Source organism: Ovis canadensis, chromosome 12 (assembly GCF_042477335.2).
Source record: "Ovis canadensis isolate MfBH-ARS-UI-01 breed Bighorn chromosome 12, ARS-UI_OviCan_v2, whole genome shotgun sequence".
In the NCBI taxonomy this organism is placed as follows: Eukaryota; Metazoa; Chordata; class Mammalia; order Artiodactyla; family Bovidae; genus Ovis; species Ovis canadensis.
In genome coordinates, this window is record NC_091256.1 from 44,954,604 (window position 1) to 44,975,166 (window position 20,563).

At 43.4% G+C, this 20,563-nt stretch overlaps 1 protein-coding gene across 3 annotated transcripts in view; it reads left to right on the forward strand.

The window, feature by feature from the left end:
- Window positions 1–13,499: 13,499 nt before the first annotated feature.
- Window positions 13,500–20,563, forward strand: part of PLD5 (phospholipase D family member 5) — a 409,978-nt gene continuing 402,914 nt past the window's right edge. For all 3 annotated transcript variants that reach the window (XM_069545556.1, XM_069545552.1, XM_069545553.1), the window contains exon 1: window positions 13,500–14,542. Coding sequence is in view for 2 of the 3 variants with exons in the window: in XM_069545552.1 (XP_069401653.1) it covers window positions 13,781–14,542 (762 nt within the window). In the remaining variant the exon portion in view is untranslated. The remainder of the gene's footprint in view (window positions 14,543–20,563) is intronic.

Below are 20,563 nucleotides of genomic sequence, written 5' to 3' on the forward strand. Positions count from 1 at the left end.
GTGTGAGTTCACAAAATACACCCTTGTTGGCACTGTCCTTGGCCTTGCCTCAACCATGGGAATGCCGGCAATGGGCCCAGGTGTCTCTCAGACACTGTTTTCACAAGGCCACAGCACAGGCCCACTGAAGTCAGGCCCCAGAAGTCACAGAAGCTGTGCGCCTGATCTATGGTGGGAGCCATGGAGGCAGCTCAGATGCTGGTCCAGCCAGTCCCAGCCCAGCCAGCCCCATGTGCCTACGCCCACAAAGCCCACAGCTGCTAAGGCCAGGTCAGTCACTGGGAGCACCCGTTGTCCTTGGGATGTCCCTCAGGCATTAAATTTACAAAGCCAGCACAGGAGGCAAAAATCCATGGCTCATAGAGCCACAGGGGGAGAGTTTTCAGCCCTGCTTTCTTAGTTGTCTGGTCCCGGGGGCTCAGCTGTGCTTTCAGCCTTGCCTCTGCATGTGGGTAACCTCCTGACATCTCTCCAGCTCTCCTGGTGCCTGCTGAGGCAGTGCTTGGCACTGAAGCCAGCCTGCAAGGCAGCTGGGGCACACTCTTCCGGAGACTGCAGAGGTGGGAGAAAGAGGCTGTAATGGCAGCTCTACCCCTCCCTTCCGATGGTGCTTAACAACAGCACTTTCCTTCTATTGCTGGCCCTGGCTTCTGCAAACAGCCCTGGTTGCAGTGGTACCACATTCCAGGCCCTTCAGGCTGTGCCCATGCAGTCAATGACAGTCCTCATCCCACGGCTGTCCTCTAAACCCCGAGTTTTAGCACCCAACCCTGCCCTCACCAGTGGACACATGCCTCAGGCTGGGATGCACAGGGAGGTGGCACCTCCCATCTTTGCAGGTTTCTCTCTGTCCTGCTTGCCATAAACCAGTTGTTGCCCTCTCCTCTTTAGCCTCTGAAGCTCCTTTTCTGTCCCAGGTGACCTCCCTTCTGGTGAGGATGCTTCCCAGGGTACGGGAACCCTTCTTCTATTTCACCTCCCTCCCAGCGGTACAGGTCTTATCCTGCTTCCTCTTCTTTTTTTTTTTTTTTTTTCACCCTACTGGTTCCATGGAGATCTGTCTTGTCCTTTTAGGTGTTTGAGGTCTTCTGCTGGTGAACATCAGTACATCAGTAGATGTTCTGTGAGAAATGTTCCACCTGTAGATGTGTCTGTGGGAGGAGGTGAGCTCCACATCCTCGTACTCTGCCATCTTGATTCTCCCCCTTAAGGACTTTTCTAATATACAGACGATGTTGCTCAATATCCTTCTTGACTTTACACCTGCTTAAGCCAGAAGACTGGGGGCAATGTCTTAGGAGTTTTTAACACACTGATTCACACTGTGATAACTGAACTGATTCTCTGCTAAGTCCCAGAGTAATTATTAGAATTGAATGAAGAGTATAAAAACAAAAGTACTTCTTGGTAACAGCAATAAACTCTTGGTATTCAAAGCTATTTTAGCCCTAATCAGTTATTGGATTGACACTCCTGCTAGTATACTTTAAGATTGATACCTGAACAAGTTTGTGGTGTTGGTCATACTCCCTTGTATGGGCTTCCAGGTGGCATTAGTGGTAAAGAAACTGCCTGCCAAGGCAGGGGACATAACAGATGTGAGTTCTATATCTGGGTTGGGAAGATCTCCTGGAAGAGGGCATTCTGGTATTCTTGCCTAGAGATTCCTATGGACAGAGGAGCCTGGCAGTCCATAGGGTCACAAAGAGTCAGGCACAACTGAAGTGACAGCATGCACACACACATGAACTGTGTAACCTTGTGAAAATTAGTTATCACGGCCAGGGAAAGCAGAGCGCAAACCTCAACCATTCTCAAAATTCAGGGATGGCCCAGATGGTTGGGGGCAAATCATCAAGCAGAAAGAATATATTATTCTTTGCTCAGGGAGATTGTTCAGGCCCTTTGTCTTCAAAGTGTGACATGTGAAAATAAAGGGAGTGTTATCTAGGCTGTATATTGTCACCCAGCTTATTTAACTTAGATGCAGAGTACATCATGTGAAATGCTGGGCTGGATGAAGCACAAGCTGGAATCAAGATGGTCAGGAGAAATATCAAGAACCTCAGAATCGCAGATGACACCACCCTTATGGCAGAAAACGAAGAACTAAAGAGCCTCTTGATGAAAGTGAAAGACAGTGAAAAAGTTGGCTTAAAACACAACATTCAGAAAACTAAGATCATGGCATCCAGTCCCATCACTTCATGGCAAATAGATGGGAAAACAATGGAAACAGTGAGAGACTTTATTTTTGGGGGGACTCCAAAATCACTGCAGATGGTGACTGCAGATATGAAATTAAGACACTTGCTCCTTGAAAGAAAAGCTATGACCAACTTAGACAACATATTAAAAAGCAGAGACGTTACTTTGCCAACAAAGATCTGTCTAGTCAGTTATGGTTTTCAGTAGTCATGTATGGATGTGAAAGTTAGACTATAAAGAAAGCTGAGTGCTGAAGAATTGATGCTTTTGAACTATGGTGTTGGAGAAGACTCTTGAGAGCCCCTTGGACTGCAAGGAGATCCAACCAGTCCATCCTAAAGGAAATCAGTCCTGAATATTCATTGGAAGGACTGATGCTGAAGCTGAAACTCTAATACTTTGGCCACCTGATGTGAAGAACTGACTTACTGGAAAAGACTCTGATGCTGGGAAAGATTGAAGGCAGGAAGAGAAGGGGATGACAGACGATGAGATGGTTGGATGGCATCACCTACTTGATGGACATGAGTTTGAGCAAGCTCTGGGCATTGGTGATGGACAGGGAAGCCTGGCATTCTGCCGTCCATGGGGTTGCAAAGAGTTGGACCCAACTGAGTGACTTAACTGATCTAGAAGGGCTAGAAATGTAGAAGTACTTAACATATGGATTATGTGGTACCCATCCTATGCATGTTCTGGTTCATCTTATTGGAGAATAGATGGACTCGCTGTCTTTGTCTGCCTTGCCATAGTGGGATGCCTGCATGGCTGTCACCTTTCATGTGGCGTCAGACAAGATTTCTGGGATCAAGCACTTCATGGCTACAAAATGGAAGTGTTTCTTGGTGGATTTAAGTGAAAAATGAGAACATAACCAGGTTTATTCCAAAAGGAGACACTGGAGGAGAATAGAACTAGATTTATATGGTAGCATATATATTTTTGCCCCCTGGGGCTTGGGGAACAATGTACGTCGTACCCAATCCCTTCCTGGGAAAGTCTACAGATAGAAGGTGATGTCTTCTTTTTGAAGAACACAAAGCTAGGGCTACACTAAAAGTTCTACATGTCTGGAGTGGAGGGACAAGGATGTCTAATTTTATGAGCTAATCCTGGAGGCTTTTCTGGCAATGCTCATCTTTGAATGCTCTGCCTTCTCTGCTTGAGAAGTGAAGTGACCCAGCAGAGCATGGACCTGAGGAAGCCCGGATGGAAGGGGGCTCAGAGGAAAATTTTAAGCAGCTCCTCTGAGTACACATTACCAACATGAGAACTGCAGGAGAGAAATCCTTAGTAACAAGAAGGCTTTCAAAGAACCCTCTAAAGTTTCCCCATGGAAGGAAAAGAATCAGCATTGGTATATGCTGCATGAACAGAGCATCAGGACCAGAGGACCATCTAGCCAGAAAGATGTTCCTTCCCTCTTACCATTGGTCCCTGTAGTGGATGCTGTGGTGTCCCATGGAGACCCTCTTTAGAAAAGAGAGGCTTATTCCTGCAACTTTCTGGAGTGCTGCCTCGAGATGGCCTTCAGCTGTCAACTTTGTCTGGGGACTACCTCAGGTGAAGAAAATTGCCCTGCCTAAGGTCACAGGGGTGTAGCACACACAAGGACTGATCAAAACTGGGTACAAATGAATTTCTAACCCCTTACTCCAACTCAGGCTAAGTTGAAGAGCCATCCCAGCTCCAGAGCACTCCATGGGTTCACGTGAGGCCTTTTTGGGATTGATCGGCTTCTCCCTTTGCCCCCTTCCTTCCACATATGTTAATCCCTAAGACCATCCTTGGATACTAAGCTTGGTCTTAAGAGTCTAATTCCTGGGGAACCCAACCTGCCACCCTCTTTATTCTAATGTCTAACCTGGAGAGGCCATGAGCAGAGGTCATTAAGTGGTAGAGGAGATGGAGAAGCCTCCTTCCCCAGCTGCAGGTTTTCAGGAAGAGGGAAAAGTCTGTCAGTTGCATGCAAAATTGGAGTTCTGTGATTTCTAGGCTGAATTTCCTAAAATTTAATAAAAAATGACAAAATAAACTATGAAATATGCCAGAAGAGTCCTTTATGAGCAAGGAGAGAAGTTACACAGGCTGAGTTTAACAGGGTGAAAGTGCACAGCTGCTTCCTATTCATTTAATAAACTGATTACAACAGAATATATATTAGGAACCTGGGTTTTGAAAATCAGTAGTGGGTTGGACTCCAAGTTCTGTCACTTACTTTTATGTGACCTTGAGCAGTTCACTTAACCTCTTGAAGCCACAGTTTCTAGAATATGAAATTGGGGTAATAGTAAATTGCTTTGAGCATTAGATGACAATGTATACAAAGCTCTTAGCATAGCACCTGGCATGGAGTAAGCATTCAGAGTTGCTCCATTCTTTATATATCCAGACAAAACAAAACCACTAATTCTAAAAGATACATGCACCCAATGTTCATGTCTGTGTGTCTGTTAGTCACCCAGTCAGGTCCAACTCTTTGCAACCCCATGGATAGTACCTCTATTTACAACTGCTAAGACATGAAAGCAACTTAAGTGTCTGTCAGTTGATGAATAGCTTGAGAAGATGTGGTGTGTGTGTGTGTGTGTGTGTGTGTATGTATATAATGTGTATAGTGGACTACTACTGAATCATAAAAAGAATGAAATATTGCCATTTGCAGCAACTTTGATGTACCTAGAGAATATTATGCTTAGCGAAATAAATCAGACAGAAAAAGACAAGTACTACATGATATTACTTATAGGTGGAATCTAAAGAGTACTACAAATTTATGTTTATAAAAAACAGAAACGGACTCACAGACAGAAAACAAATTTATGGTTACCAAAGAGGAGGTGGGAAGGGACAAATTAGGGGTATGGGATTACGAATTGTGGGTATAGAGATTTAAAAATACACACTACTATACATAAAACAGATAAGCAATAAGGATTTACTGTACAGCACAGGGGATTATACCCAATATTTTGTAATCCCTGTTATGGAATATAATCTACAAAAAAACAAACAAAAACAACCAGGAATCATTATGCTTAACTATACTTAAAAAAAAAAAAAAAAAAAACCAACTTGCTCTCCTCCTGAATAAAGAGCTTCTGTGGTTTTAGAAAAATCCAGGTAAAATTCTTTTGGGATTGAGAGGGTGTGGAAAGTGATGTCTCAGGTTGGGCTCTGTCTCATCTCACATATGAAGAGTGGGACAGGGTGAGTCATAAGAGAGTTCATATAAATCATATGCCATTTTATTTCTCATAATAAAGTTGCAAATGGAAAAAATGATTCTTTTTTTGGGGGGGAGTATAACTGCTTTACAATGCTGTTAGTTTGTGCTCTACAGCACACGAACCAGCTATAAGTGTGTATGTGTGTATATATAAAGCCCCTTCCTCTTGACCCTCCCTCCCACCCCCCATGCCAGCACGCTTGGTCATCACAGAGCTGAGCCCCCTGTGGTGTAAGGAGGTTCCCACCGGCTATCTATTTCACACATGGTAGTGTATAAGCACCAGTGCTATTCTCCCAATTTGTCCCACCCTCTGCTCCCACCGCAGGAACTCAGGCCTGACCCCTGGACCTGGGAACCAAGGCCCCACAGACCGTGCAAGGGCATAAAAAGGCAACAAACAAAAAGTGAACAGAACCATAACAAAGACTTAGAAAAATTAAAAATGCATTAGGAAAAATAAAAATGAAAACATGGGGCCCTCTGATCGTTGGAACCCCTCCCCTTGCCCAGCTGCTCCTCGGCGGTGCTGGTCCTGTTCTGCCTCCACTATTTTTACCCCCTCTTCCACCTCCCTCCACTTCCTACCCAGTTGTGCAAAGGTTCCTCCCATCCTTTTAGGTGTCTGAGGCCCCCAACTAGTGCGAGGTCTGTGCCCTAGTTGTGAGGACACGTGAAGTCCGCATCCTCCTGCTCTGCCATCTTCACTCCACCCCCAGCAAGGATTCTCTGAAATTCCAATTGGCTTGCTGCCGTTTTGTCTTTTTCTGAACAGTTTCCTGACAGTTTACATTCAATTTACTAGGCCCACTTATCAGCGAAACCAGTTTTCTGGTTTCTGCATTTCCTATGCATGTTCTTAGCGAGCTGCTGATACCTGATTTTAACTTGTTTTCTATCATCCCCTCCTTTTCTATCTGAGTTCCTGGTCTGGCGAACTATGAGTCCTTTTACGTCTCATGCACACTAAGGGACTCCTTGGCTAGGTTTTCTAGTTATAATTTGTTTCTACCCCATTGGGTTCATCCGCCTTCCTATTCCTTTACTGGAATTTATAGCCTCCTTCATCTACCACTTGCAGGTAGGTAAACACTGTGATGTCTGATAAGTGTAAGCCAGGGAGCTTTCTTCTTAGAGAATCTAAATCTTTAATTACCTTTGTCTCATACTGTTTACACTGGCTTTGAGATTCTCTGTCAAGATTTTGAGAAGTATACATATTCAGGGTAACTGAGGATTTTAGTAATACTTTATCATAATTCACTTTTTTTTCCTGTCAGCAAAATTCTAGTTGAACAATCATTTAGAATAGCCCTAAGTATACTAATGACTTATTATATTAGAATTATAACTTTTGCATCTGTATTTGTAAAATAAATAATTGGGCAACAGAGTAACAAGATTAAAAGGGAGGAAGTTACATGCACTTGTTATTTACATATCTATTCCCAATAAAGACACTGAAGCCTATAGAGTTTACATTTTCATTCTGAAGCTGGGACTACAACCAAATTATAAGCCTCAGTCCAGCTGCATGTCAGGTTCAGTGAGTGAACTTTCAGAAGCTACCTTGAGCATCCACCTATTCCACACTAACAGGTACATCAAATAAATTAGAATCGCTCTTCTAAGCAGGCCTTTTTATTTTATATTTAGCTTACTAAACAACTCTCAGAACCACTGTGATACCTGCCACCTACTCACTTTTCCCAAAGCAAGATCTGCCTTCCCAAACCAAGTTATATACCCTAAAATCAGCGAAAGTGTATTTTTCAGTGACGGATTGGGAACTATTGATTTAGTATCTTATTTCTTGACATTTGGTCGTTTCTCAACATTTGATCATAATCTCATGTTATTTCAACATTTGATCATAATCTCATGTTATCTGTGATCCGGTTAGGTTTTGTCTATTTTTAAGACTGTAAATTCATTTACACTAGGGTTTATGATTTCTCTGAATTTTGAATGCCCATGGTGGTCACCAAACTAAGGACACACTAGATACTCAATACATGTTTGTCAAGTTGAAACTCTTGAGTTGAATTCTGCAAAACTGTGCTCTCTCTCTTTGTTGAGATCATCATCTAAATGTGTAACCTCAGTTTCTTTTTAGAGTCTTATCCCCATTTGGGTAATTTTCTCTGTTACTTTCCCCCAGCTCATACTTCTCCTGGTTTCGCTGCACCTGTGGCTGTGTTACAGCATTCACCTGTCTGCTTCTCCAACCAGATCAAGCTTAAATAATTTTTAATCTTGTTTTATTTATCTTGTATCTTCATGGCCTAGTACACATAAATTGCTAAAATGGATGCTTTTGGAAAGGACTGGAGTATCTTGAGAATAACTAGAATAGAAATATTCAAAGAGGGAAATGAAATCTGTTTAATGGGCACTATCCATCTTTGTATATTAATTTAACAGTCTTTACAACTTGAAACCAATCCATCAGATTGACAAGCTGACAGGCAGTGTTGGCTCATGACAGATTAACGAATTCTTCATCTATTATTTATTCTCTGCCTTCATTTAACAAAGCCATTTGCAAAAAATGAAGACTGGAAAAATATCATTAAAACAAGGGCAAGGAACTAGAATCACATAATAGGGAGTGAGAGAAGGACATCAGTAGCTTAGAAAACCTAAGACCAAGATAAGCTCCAGCAACTGAGCATAAAATTTAGCTCCAAGCTTCCTGAATTTCATTGCTGGGTACTAAATATGATACATTTTATCTTCAAAAGATATTGTGTTACGTACAGAACTATCAACAGTGAGCTTGGACAAGCATTGAGATGGTACATATCAACATGATTTACTACAGAAATAAAAAACTACTCTAATTGTCAGGTACCTATGAATACCTATGAAGTTAGTAAATTCCTTTTTAGCACAGATGCACAAGTAGGAGATTTCAGAGATGTCTAAATAGTTTTTATGATATTTACTAGTTCCATATTATTGATGTCAATAACAATGGGTTCCTAAGAAGAACAAAAAGTAAAAGAAAGCTATGATCACTACCAGGGTGGTGTAAAAATATAAGAAACCATGCAAAGAACATTCTTCATGGGTGCCTAGATTCAGTAACTATACATCATTCTCACATCATTCTATTTAAGGTTAGATTTCAATTTTAAGATTCTAGGAATGAGTGAGAATTATGGTGTAACTTACTATATTAATGGTGTATCCATAATTATGGTATAAGTTACCAAACAGATATTTCCTTTTTTACTGTTGAGTTGAATATACTTTATAATGATACCATCCATGCTGTGCTGTGCTTAGTCACTCTGTTGAGTCTGACTCTTTGTGATCCCACAAACCATAGCCTGCTAGGCTCCTCTGTCCATGAGGATTCTCCAGGAGTGGGTTGCCATGCCCTGTTACAGGGGATCTTCCCAACCCCAGGACTGAACACAGGTCTCCCATGTTGCAGGTGGATTCGTTACTGTCTGAGTCACCAAGGAAGCCCCAAAACACTGGAGTGGGTAGCCTGTGCCTTCTCCAGGGGATCTTCCCGACCCAGGAATTGAACCAGGGTCTGCTGCATTGCAGTGGATTCTTCACCAGTTGAGCTACTAGGGAAGCCCAATGATACCATAAGAGACACATAAAAAATTGTCCCAGGTACTCAGAATTGAATTTAGACTGTCAGGGTGATTTTCAAGTATGAATTCACAGTTCAATGGCTGTAGGCATAAAGGCCACATGAAGTGACAATTTAAGCAACTGTCTGAATGGTTTAATCTATCCACACTATGAATTAGGATAATTTAGATTTCTTTTTTCTACCAGAAGCTTTCTGTTGTACTAAGCATCCAGTTAATCTTTTCAACTAACCTCTTTACTTTTTTCTCAGTATAGACATTGGCTAATTTTTTGTGACACAGCCAATCAGATGTGTTGATATGAGAGATCTGTCCAGTGCTCACTGCGGAGGTCAACTTTGTGATTAAACCATAGCAACTTGGCAGATATAATTAGGCAAAGTATTTTGATTAGGTCCCACAAGTGGTTGGTTGTCAAGTGAGTTGGCACTAGAACCAATGTTCTTAACACTTAGAAATATCACACTGCTATCTCACTTGGTTCTCCTTGTGTGAGTAAGATGTGAGCACCTAACAGTATAAACTCATTCTACTAGAGTCTCATCCTGGGGGCTAATCAACTTTTTCCACTACTCACCAGCTTCTTTCCAGCTCACTGTGGCACTCTTAACCCAGCAGAGATACCAGGGACCCACACAACACCAGACAGGTTTGTGCTGTGAAAACAGTATAGTGTTGGCTTTTGTTAGCTCTGTCTCCTGAGCAAGCTAATCTTCCTGAGTCTTTGTTTCCTCATCTGAAACACAGGAATGATTATGTTTACTTTGCATGGTTTTTGTGAGAAACAAATGATATAATACCTTTGGTGATGGACCAATTCAGTGACCAGCAAAGTAGGCACTGAAAAAAAGAATTGTTAGTCCAAAAGAAGTTTGTGTACAGATAAATACACTTTGTCAATAATTTAGTATTTCAAAAATCCTCATTGTCATTTTATAACTGATCAGTAACAACTACATGGCTATAGACATGGGCGTGGGTTGCAGGGGAGGAGAGTAGGTGGAGCACTGAGGATTTTTAGAGCCCTGAAAGTATTCTGTGACACTATAGGGATGAATAATGTCTTTATACATTTGTCCAAACCCATAGAACTTAAAACATCAAGGGCAAACTCCAAGGTAAACTATGGACTTGGGGTGATTATGATGTATCAGTATAGGCTCATCAGTTGTAACCCATGTACATTCTGGTGAGTGATGCTGATGAGGGAAGCTATCCATATGTAGAGCAGGTGGATATAGGAAATTTCTGTTTTTCTCCTAAATTTTGCTGTGAACCTTTAAGTGTTCTAAAAAATAGTCTCTTTTTTTCAAGTAATGCAAGTTTAAGCAGCTGAATCAACTTCTTGACAACAAAGACTTGAGTATTTCTTGGGTCAATGTTTTAATATGATCTTTAATATTGTGAAGGTAATTAGGGAGGACATAATGCACGCTACCAAGGAAGGTCTAATTATCAAAATATTTTATTTAATAAACCTTTAACAAAACCTGCTAATAACTTAGTAAAAGTAAACACTTAAAAAGTAAAATGCTAAATATTAAGAAGTATTCATTTGAGATATTTTTTATCTTAGGTTAGAGAAAAAAATCCTTTATTTAGAGTCAATGAACACAGCTTGTAGACCAGACTCTGTGATCAAGACAACTTTCAGATAATATTTCCATGAAGTAAAAATGTGATAAAGGGTATGAAAACATGCTACAAATGTAAATATTGTAGAAATGTAAGGTACTATTATTGTTATGAAAGGCTTAATAAAACACTCCTCCCTGTTACTTCTTAATACTTTCAGCCTGCTCTAGCCTTAGGTTTTACACCCATGCAAAATGTTTAATTCAGACAATGTTAACAATTTCTGGCCAATGGTATCTGGTTAAGCTTAAGTTTGAAATCAACAGATGTTGATGGATCACGTATGTTTTACTTGAAAATGCTATACAGTTTGAAAGCATTGTGTAAAATACCAGTAATGACTTTACCAAGACTGGGTAAAGTGCTTATAGAATAAATATAAACATTAATGAGATGCAAATTTGTGGATCAGTGCAGTTTCTGTAACTGATTACAAGCAACCAAGATTAATTGATATAACTGCCAATGAAAATGACAATATCATTGGAATTATATATTTTCCTGTGCCTGAATGTTCTGATAACAATAACATAGCAGCCTATTGTTCACAGTGTTTTCTTATGTATTATATAATTTAATCCCTGTAGCAATTATTTGAGATAGTAATGATTAATCTCCATTTAGTAGATAAACTTGAAGCCTACTGAAATCACATGAAAACCATTTAGTACAGTAAAGGATCAGGTGTGGTCCCAGTTCCCCCAAAAGCCAATGGACTAATAGGATAGATAATCATAACGTCTATGCTGCAATAAGAACTTTTAAGAGCTATGAAAATGTATAGGAGAAAGCGCTATGGGTGCTAAGTACTTAATATAATTTCAACAATATTTCCGGAGAAGGCAATGGCAACCCCCTCCAGTTCTCTTGCCTGGAAAAATCCCATGGACGGAGGAGCCTGGTAGGCTGCCGTCTATGGGGTCACACAGAGTTGGACACGACTGAAGTGACTTAGCAGCAGCAGCAATATTTATATATTTCAATAATATTTTAGTGTGAGATTCTCATACTAAAATCTCATTGGCCATCTTTAGAAATACTATCTTCTCCACAACAGTTTGATATACAATGTTCTTTTGAAGATCAACCAGAAAATTCTACATTAATGTCAAGATCAATGAATCTGGACAGGATCCAAGAAAGAAAAAAATATTGTGAATATGATTATACCCAGGTTTATTTAAATTTGTTGAATCCATTTTGATATCTGGCACTGTATACTAAGTAGATTAAATATGAAACCGTACAAATTTATGTTTTGATTGATTTTTATCATAAAAACATTATCTATGAATTGATTTAATGTTCAATTTAGTAGTTTGTCTGTAACACGTATGCTACTAGTATACTTATTTCAAAAAAATGGTGGTAGTATCTATAGTGTTTTCCTCGAAAAAGGTAAAGAAAAAAATTATTCAATATGAAAGTTTGACTTGATATGGACACCATTTGTTTAAATTCAACTACAGTGGAACATTTCATTATTACTTTGAATTGCAAATCTGTCTCTTGTCAAGCTTTGGCTAATCACATGACCTACAGTGTAATATTTAGAACGAGAAGCAGAGGTAGCCTTAGCAAAAGGGCAGTCTGGTTTTTCTAACACCAATATTACAAAAGATACACACACACACACACACACACACACACACACACACACACTCATGTGGGCTTCCCCCATGGCTTAGCAGTAAAGAATCTGCCTGCAGTGCAGGAGATGTGGTTCAATCCCTGGGTTGGGAAGATTACTTGGAGGAGGAAATGGCAACCCACTCCAGTATTCTTGCAGGTATATAATCCCACAGATAGAGCCTGGTGGGCTACAGTCCATAGGGTGGCAAAGAGTCCAACACAACTGAGTGACTGAACGTGCGTGCGCAGGTATGTGAGCACACACACACACACACACACACAAATACTTGTAATAATTTAACTTGTATGTTTATACTTAAATAAAAGCAAAATCAATGAAAGTTAAATTGTAATACCAAAATATGAGAGACAAGCCAGTGGTACGTACAGGATTAGATGTCTTTTAAACGTGGTTCAAATCCTTGAAGTGTGATTCATGCACTAGTCTCAGTTCTTTCCGTCACCAGGAAAATGGGATGAGTAACCTGTGTCTTTGCAAACTGTTGAGATTTAGAGATATCCCATAGACTGCGTACACATTACACAATGCAATTCAGCTCCTAAGAAAATCGATTTAAAATAACCAAGAATTGTGTGTGTTTATATGTAGTTGCTGCATCCTCAAACTGACTGCTCATTGGATTTTATTTCAACGACGACTATTACAATATCATCTTTTCATTTGGAGACTTTAAAAAAACATGATACACAATCCTTGCCTTCATAGAACTTCATCAAATTCCAACCCATAATTTTATTCTTTGAAGCTATCAAGCAAGGTGAATAGTTCTGGGTAACTGTTCTGCCAAAGGCTAGAGAGATCAGTTTATCCTTTGCGGCTCCCTTTAAACTCTCCATTACACTCAAGCTTTCAAACACTTAACAAGCTTTTAAATGGACCTGAGAAATCCTTAACACTAGTTGTTATTCGGCTTTTCAGAAAAACCAAAGAATGTTTTGAAAAATGTTGACTTTAAAAATAGCAAAAGGATAAAGAGATTATTAAGATTTAATTCTTAATATGCCACTTTATTTCTAAAAAAAATCGTCTAAAAAATCATGCCACACTATCTTAAGACAGTCTGGGAGGGAAAGCACTCGTAAAAGGGTTTGGGCATGCAAACCTGGCTCTGGGAGCTCGGGAACCAAGAAAAGAACCGCACAACACTCTAGACGCCTCCAGAACGAAGCGGAGGCAGAGTGTCCCCTGGAATTGCCCTCCCAGGATCCGAGGGGCGAGGCTGCGGGGAGCCATGCGCCGCCGCCGGGCTACCGCACCCGGAGGGTCCGCATCTCTACACACCCTCCCAGGAAAGCGCACCAGGCTCAAGAAGACACTTGTCCTTGGGGCCGTTTTCTGGACACCTTCTGTTGGGAGTCCCCGGGGGTGGGATAAATGGGCTCCTGAGGCTGGAAGTTACTGAACTTTGAGAAAGAGGGGAGGCAGAGGTCGGGGTGGCGAATGGGGGAAGGGCAGGGTGGTGCCAAGGAGGGAGGGGGCGCGGAGACGCTGACTTCTCCAGGCGTGGTTCGCTTTCGAGTAAAAAATCCGAGGGGAAGGGACCGAGCCCTGCGGAAGAAAGGATGCGGAAGGGAGATCCACCGCCCGCCTGGGCGCGGCGGGAGGGGCGGCGGCCGGACTCGCAGTCCTCGGCCTCCTCACTGCGCCAACCTGCAGGCGCGCGCGGCCCCTCCCGCCGCACTCCGCCCCCTCCCGCCGCACTCCGCCCGAAGCCGACCCGGCCCAATCGGTGCCGCCGGGGGCCGGTGTGCTGAGCGCCAGCCCTGGACCGCAGGCGCCCGCACCCCGCGCCTCCACCTCGCTCGCGGCGTCCCTCCTGCCCCATCTTCCTCCCCTCTTATCCCTCTCCTCCCCCTCCCTCCCCGCCCGCTCCACCCCGCCCTGCCCGCGCTCGGCTCCCCCGCGCTCCCCGCGCCCGGCCCGCGTTCGCTCGCTCCTCCCTCAGCCCCGGCCGGCCTCCCGCACGCCCATCCCGAGCCCGCTGCGCGCCGGCAGCCGTCTGGTCATGTCAGGATGGAGATCCGGCAGCATGAGTGGCTCTCGGCCTCCCCCCACGAGGGCTTCGAGCAGATGAGGCTGAAAAGCCGCCCCAAGGAGCCCTCGCCGAGCCTGACCCGAGTGGGCGCGAACTTCTACAGCAGCGTCAAGCAGCAGGACTACAGCGCCAGCGTCTGGCTCCGGAGGAAAGACAAGCTGGAGCACGTAAGCGCGGCTCGCTCCCCGGGCCGCGGCCCTGCACCTGCCGCACGCGCACCCCAACCCCGGAGCCGGTAGCGGGGACCCCGCCGGCGGCCCCGCTCGGAGCTGGGGCGTCCGAGTCCTCCGCCAGCCCGGAGCCTCTCCAGCACTTTCCTGCCCCGGGAAGGACTGGGTTGCGGGTAGGGGAGGGGCGGGGATGTTCCCTTCCGGCACTGCTTGTCCCTGCACACCTCGACCTCCCCGGGCTGCCACTGCGGGGAGGGGGGCGGGCGTCATTCGCAGTGCGTTCCTGGGGTGCCTGTGCGGGGTGAGCAAGACGGGGAACTAACCCAGGGTGGCTCCAAGGAGCCGGCGTGACACGGTAGTGGGCTTTATAGAGGGGCGTTTGCTTCCTGTCTTTAGGGGGCTATTTTACCCGGTCCAGAACTAACATGAACAAATCTGTAAAGTTGTCGCCGCTGGCGACTAGCCTGCGTCCACACACAATCCATTCGAGTTTTCTGCAGCGTATCCTCTGGGATGAGCAGGTGGCGGTCCTGTCTACCTGCGCCCAGCTAGGGAAGAATTTGCACATTGCAAGGTCGCCCAGCTCTCGGGCGCGCCGCTGCAGGCTGGGGGGCCGGCGAGCGGGACCCCCTCCCCAAGAGTACGTGTTTCACCGGAAAGGTTGTTGGCGCTGGGGCTGAGCTCCTAGGGCTCGCCATTCGGGAGAGAAAAAGTCCTTCTAAAACGGTTTAGTGGATTCACAGTGTCAAATCTGACCCACCAGCATCTCCTTAACCAAATGTTATCATGAAACTAAGAGAATTATCTCAAGAGTGCAGAACAGCTAGCTACCGCCGGGAGGATGTCGTTTCTTCCCGCGGAGCTGCTTAATCCAAATTGGGTCTGTTAATGGAACGAGAAGGTTTCCTTGTATTTGGGTCACATCGCCAATTATGGTAGAAAGAGAAGAATAAGAACTTCTGGAACTCACACATCTACCGCCGCAAGGACCACCCCCTACCCTGAAACATCCCGCCCTCCCCCCGCCCCCCGGCTTCTCTTCTGGGCTTTTCAGCAGCAACTAGCATCCCAGGAGAAACCGGGCAAAAGAGTATTTCTCTTACCCGATCTTAAAAGAAAGTCTTTGCCCTTCCTCTGAGGTCCTGATCCAGTCCCTAAAAGAGAAATTCAAAGATTTGAGTTGGGGTGCAGGCTGTCTTGTGTGTAGAGACAATTTCCTAACATCAAATGGATGTCTTAAATCCTTAAGACCATGCAAATAACTGAAGGAGATTGCTAGGATGTAAGTTGTGTGAAAGGCAGCAGTGTCTGCTTAAAAATGCAAGCTCCAGAATTAGTGAAGAAACCGGTGGTTATTAGTTCAAAAAGGACCAAATAGCACCTTCCTGTAACTTGACTCCTGGTGGTGGTTTATTATTTTAGTACTAGGGAGAATGGTCTACCCTGAGGATGCTGATAGAGTATATCTTCATTTGTTTCACTCTGAATGTGTGTTCATTTGCAGCTTGTGCTTTTAGCTGATGGAGTTCCTTTATTTTCTTACTGAAAATCAATACTGCCACCTTCTATGACTATTGTCTTCTTGAATCGCAGACATTGCGCATATTATATTTAGATGGTTTCTCACTTTTAGATTTTCACTGAAAGTACCAAGTCTTACAGAGTGGGCCATGGCCGCCTCCCCTTAGTGGATGAGTATAGAATGCTCAGCACTTGCTGAGGATTAGAGACCAAGGAAAGTGAGATCTTGTTGTTTCCAGGTAAGGATCTATGCTTTCTTCTTCACTCAGATGCTCCAAAATAGAGCCTTGTACTTGGTTTTTGAAAAATTATCTCATTTGTTGTTTAAATCAAAGTCACAGTTTTGTTTGCTTCCTCAAATACGTTTCATGAAACATATTCTGTTCTGATGTTTTGTTCTACATACACTTGCTTTCAGTTAGGAATGGGGCTTTGCTTCTGCTGAAATTTTTGGTGATGTTCTCTTGCCCCTTTGAAACATCTATAAACATTTTAATGAAATAATATTTATGAAAGTGCTATGAAAAAGTAAATTAGTATAACAATGTAATTTTATCTGCATGCAGGCTCAGCTATCTTATATTATATACACTATGATGTTTCAGGTAGTTTGAAGTTAATTTCTAATTACAAATCTAAAAACCTATAACAAATATATCCAAGTATATTATTGCCATGCAAAACATAAAAATATAATGTTGACTTTATAATAGACAGCATTCTGAACATATGTGACACCTTCAGATTTAGATGTTGGAAAGATTAGGATGAGTGTATCATGTGAAATTCAAGGGTGATGTACACTAGTTTGACCTCTTTGATCTGTCTAATCAAATGGATGACCATCATTTTTATTATGTTAAAAATGAGTAATTGTAGTGGAGATCATATGCATGAAAACAGCCTACTGTTCCTTTGCTCATGCTTTAAAATCAAGTCTAGTATTAAGGGCATAAATAAATTATGGCTTCAAATGATTGCATGTTCAGTCTTCTCAATAACGGAATTCCCCGAAATGAAATGTGTCAGTGTGTGGACTCTGTCCAGACTTCAGAGGCATTGCTTAATCTGAAAGTCAATAACACGATGTAAAGTGACAGCTGGAGAATATATTACCACTCACTTTGGTAAAAATGAGAATGGTTTATCTGTCATTTTCTAGTTTAAAGGCTACAGGACTAATCTCCAGGTTGGACAAAAGAAAAGTGACATGAATTGAATGATTAATAATTGGAATACATTCAACCCATCTTTCAACTGGATTCCTGGTATTGGTTGGTTGATACTTCAGATGAATACCCATTTATGTGAGGGAATTCTTCTGTTCATAGTCATGATTAGAAGCTACAAAGAAGTTACGTTTATACTATAAATTCTAGATTTTGAATTCTACTTGTAAATTTTAGGAAAAAGTAAAATTTCTGGGTCCTGTGTAGAGTGTTGTCTTATTAGCTTCAAATAGTGCTTCCAGTCCCCCTTCTAATGTCTATGTCGGAAGCTTTATGTGTCCCTTTTCATACTTTAATAAAACTGTGGTAACACAAAAGCTGTTGAGTGATCAAGCCTTGTCCTTGGTCCCAAAGCTAAATCTTCTCTGGGGATCAAGAATCCAACATGGTTCATCATAAGCTATCATCTTGGGAGCTTGTCTGTGCTCTTGGTTCTTAGACTCTTTTGCCTCCTGTTGTGCCTGATACTTCCTATGGCTTTAAAAGGCATTAGGTTTGGGAGACAATGGAAGTCTGACTCTCTGTAGGATCCTGTATTTAATTTAGGTATAATGTACAAATGGAGGTTCCCTCGTGGCTCAGATGGTAAAGAATTTGCCTGCAATGCAGAAGACGCAGGTTTGACTCCTGGGTCAGAAAGATCCCCTGGAGGAGGGCATGCCAACCCACTCTAGTATTCTTGCCTGGGGAATCCCATGGACAGAGAAGCCTGGTCGACTAGTGTCCATGGGGTCGCAGAGAATCAGACACAACTGAAGCGACTTAGCATACACACAGGTACAAATGAAGGTTATGATCTAGCAAACAAGAGCAAGTATGGGGCCACTTTTCCAACTGTAACCCCTCTGCTTTGTCAGGCCTCCCTGACACTTTGAGACACTTTGTGACACTTTGAGAGTCACCATTTAATACAGTCTGGTTATCTCAGAGCACAGTATTATGTTAGGCTGGTGTCCTTTGGTGGTATTAATGTATGCCTTGATTGACTTCTTCTTGTTGTTTTTTTTTCCACAAGCAGGGAGAGTTGCAGAGGCTACTCTGCTAAGTTGCTTGGCTTTATACCAGTTGTGCGTGTAGAGGTTTCTTGATGCTGTTTATGGAGATGGGGATGTCTTGTTTTCTCTCCTGCTTGTTCAGTTAGCTTTTGTCAGATTGTGGTTAAGAGCAGAGCTCTGGTGAGATAGTCCTGGGCAAAGGACTCACCGTCACCAGGATGTATACTCACAGTCCTCTGTAAGAAGTCACAGGTTTACCAGATGACTTAAGGAGACAGTCCATGTCTATACTCCAGTGAGGTATAGTCCCCTTATGGCAGGGCCTCAGTACTACAGAAGAATTTTTTCCCTACACTTCTCACTTGTGCAGGTTGGCACATGTCTTATTTCAGGCTGGTATAACAGAATACCATAGACGGGGTGCCTTTTAAGCATTTATTTCTCACAGTTCTGGAATCTGGGAAGTCCAAGGTCAAGTCTTAGCCAGATTTGGTGTCTGATACGGCCTGCTTTCTGGTTCATAGGTAGCCATCTTTCTGCTGAGTCCTCGGATGGTGGTGGAGGTCGAGGAGCTCTCTGAAGACTATTCTGTTCATGTGGCACGCCTGCCTGCTCAGTCGCTTGGTGATGTCTGACTCTTTGCGACTCCATGGACTATAGCCTGCCAGGCTCCTCTGTCCATGGGGATTCTCCAGGGAAGAGTACTGGAGTGGGTTGCCAGTTCCTCCTTCAGGGGAATCTTCTCAATCCCAGGATCAAACCCATGTCTCCTGCCTCTCCTTTGGCAGGCAGATTCTTTACCATTAGGGCCACCTGGGAAGCCCCTGTTCCTGTGGACTCTGGCCTTACTATCTAATCACCTCCCAAAGGCCCCACCTCTAAAGGCCAGGATATTAAGGATTAGGTTTCAGCATATGAATTTAGTAGGTGGGGGTGGAGTGGGGGGCACATAAGCATCCAGACATCCAATCCATAGCAGAAGGGGATTTTCCACATCTTAGTTCCCTGGACTGCTGGAAGCTCCATCCTGGTCCTTGTTTTCATGATTGTCAAATCAGCTATAGGGAAGCTGGTGGATCCTGTAATGCCCTTCAGTGCTGCTACCCAGAAGTGATACATCTATTTGACTCATGGTTGTTGTTGGCCAAAGAAAGTTTCCTGGCCAAGGCTTGCTTGAAAGAGGGTGAAGAAGGGGGATTCAGCCAAGACCCAAAAGAAGGAGAAAGAGAACACCCATGACTAGCTCATAACCATGAGACATAAAGCTCTTAGCACAGCATATGGCCCATGTTCAGTGTTCAACACACAGAACCTATTGGTATAACTGCTACTCAGGTGTTGCCTAGCTGATCACACACACACACATTACCAAAAAAGCGTCCACATTTTATATCTGAGATCAGCCTGTCTGCATTAGGGGCTTCCCTGGTGGCTCAGATAGTAAAGAATCTGCCTACAATGCAGGAGACCCAGGTTCGATCCCTGAGTTGGGAAGACCCCCTAGAGGAGGAAATGGCAAACCCACTCAAATATTCTTGCCTGGAAGAAATCCCAAGGACAGAGGAGCCTGGTGGACTACAGTCCATGGGGTTGCAAGAGTTGGACACAACTGAGCGACTAACACTTTTGCCGGCATTCTAGATGTGGACTCAGAGTGTATGGTTCCCTTTGTCAGTAAGGCTGGCTCGCTATCCTGGGCCCATTAAGTTGTCTCTCTGCCCAGCTTCTAGTTCATTTTCTGGGGGCCTAACTTTTTCCTTAGGATTTCCCTGGTAGCTCAGCTGGTAAAGAATCCACCTGCAATGCAGGAGACCCCGTTTTGATGCTTCCTCCTGCAGGATATCTTCCCAACCCTGGGATCGAACCTGGGTCTCCTGCATCATAGGCAGATTCTTTACCATCTGAGCCACCAGGGAAGCCCCTAATGCAGGCAGGCTGATCTCAGATATAAAATATGGAAGCTTTTCGGGTAGAGTGTGTGTGTGATCAGCTAGGCAACACCTGAGTAGCAGTTATACAGATGGGTTCTGGGTGTTGAACATTGAACATGGGCCATATGCTGTGCTAAGAGCTTTATGTCTCATGGCTATGAGCTAGTCATGGGTGTTCTCTTTCTCCTTCTTTTGGGTCTTGGTTGAATCCGTCTTCTTTACCCTCTTTCAAGCAAGACTTGGCCGGGAAACTTTCTTTGGCCAAAAACAACTATGAGTCAAATAGATGTATCACTTCTGGTTAGAAGCACTGAAGGGCATTACAGGATCCACCAGCTTCCC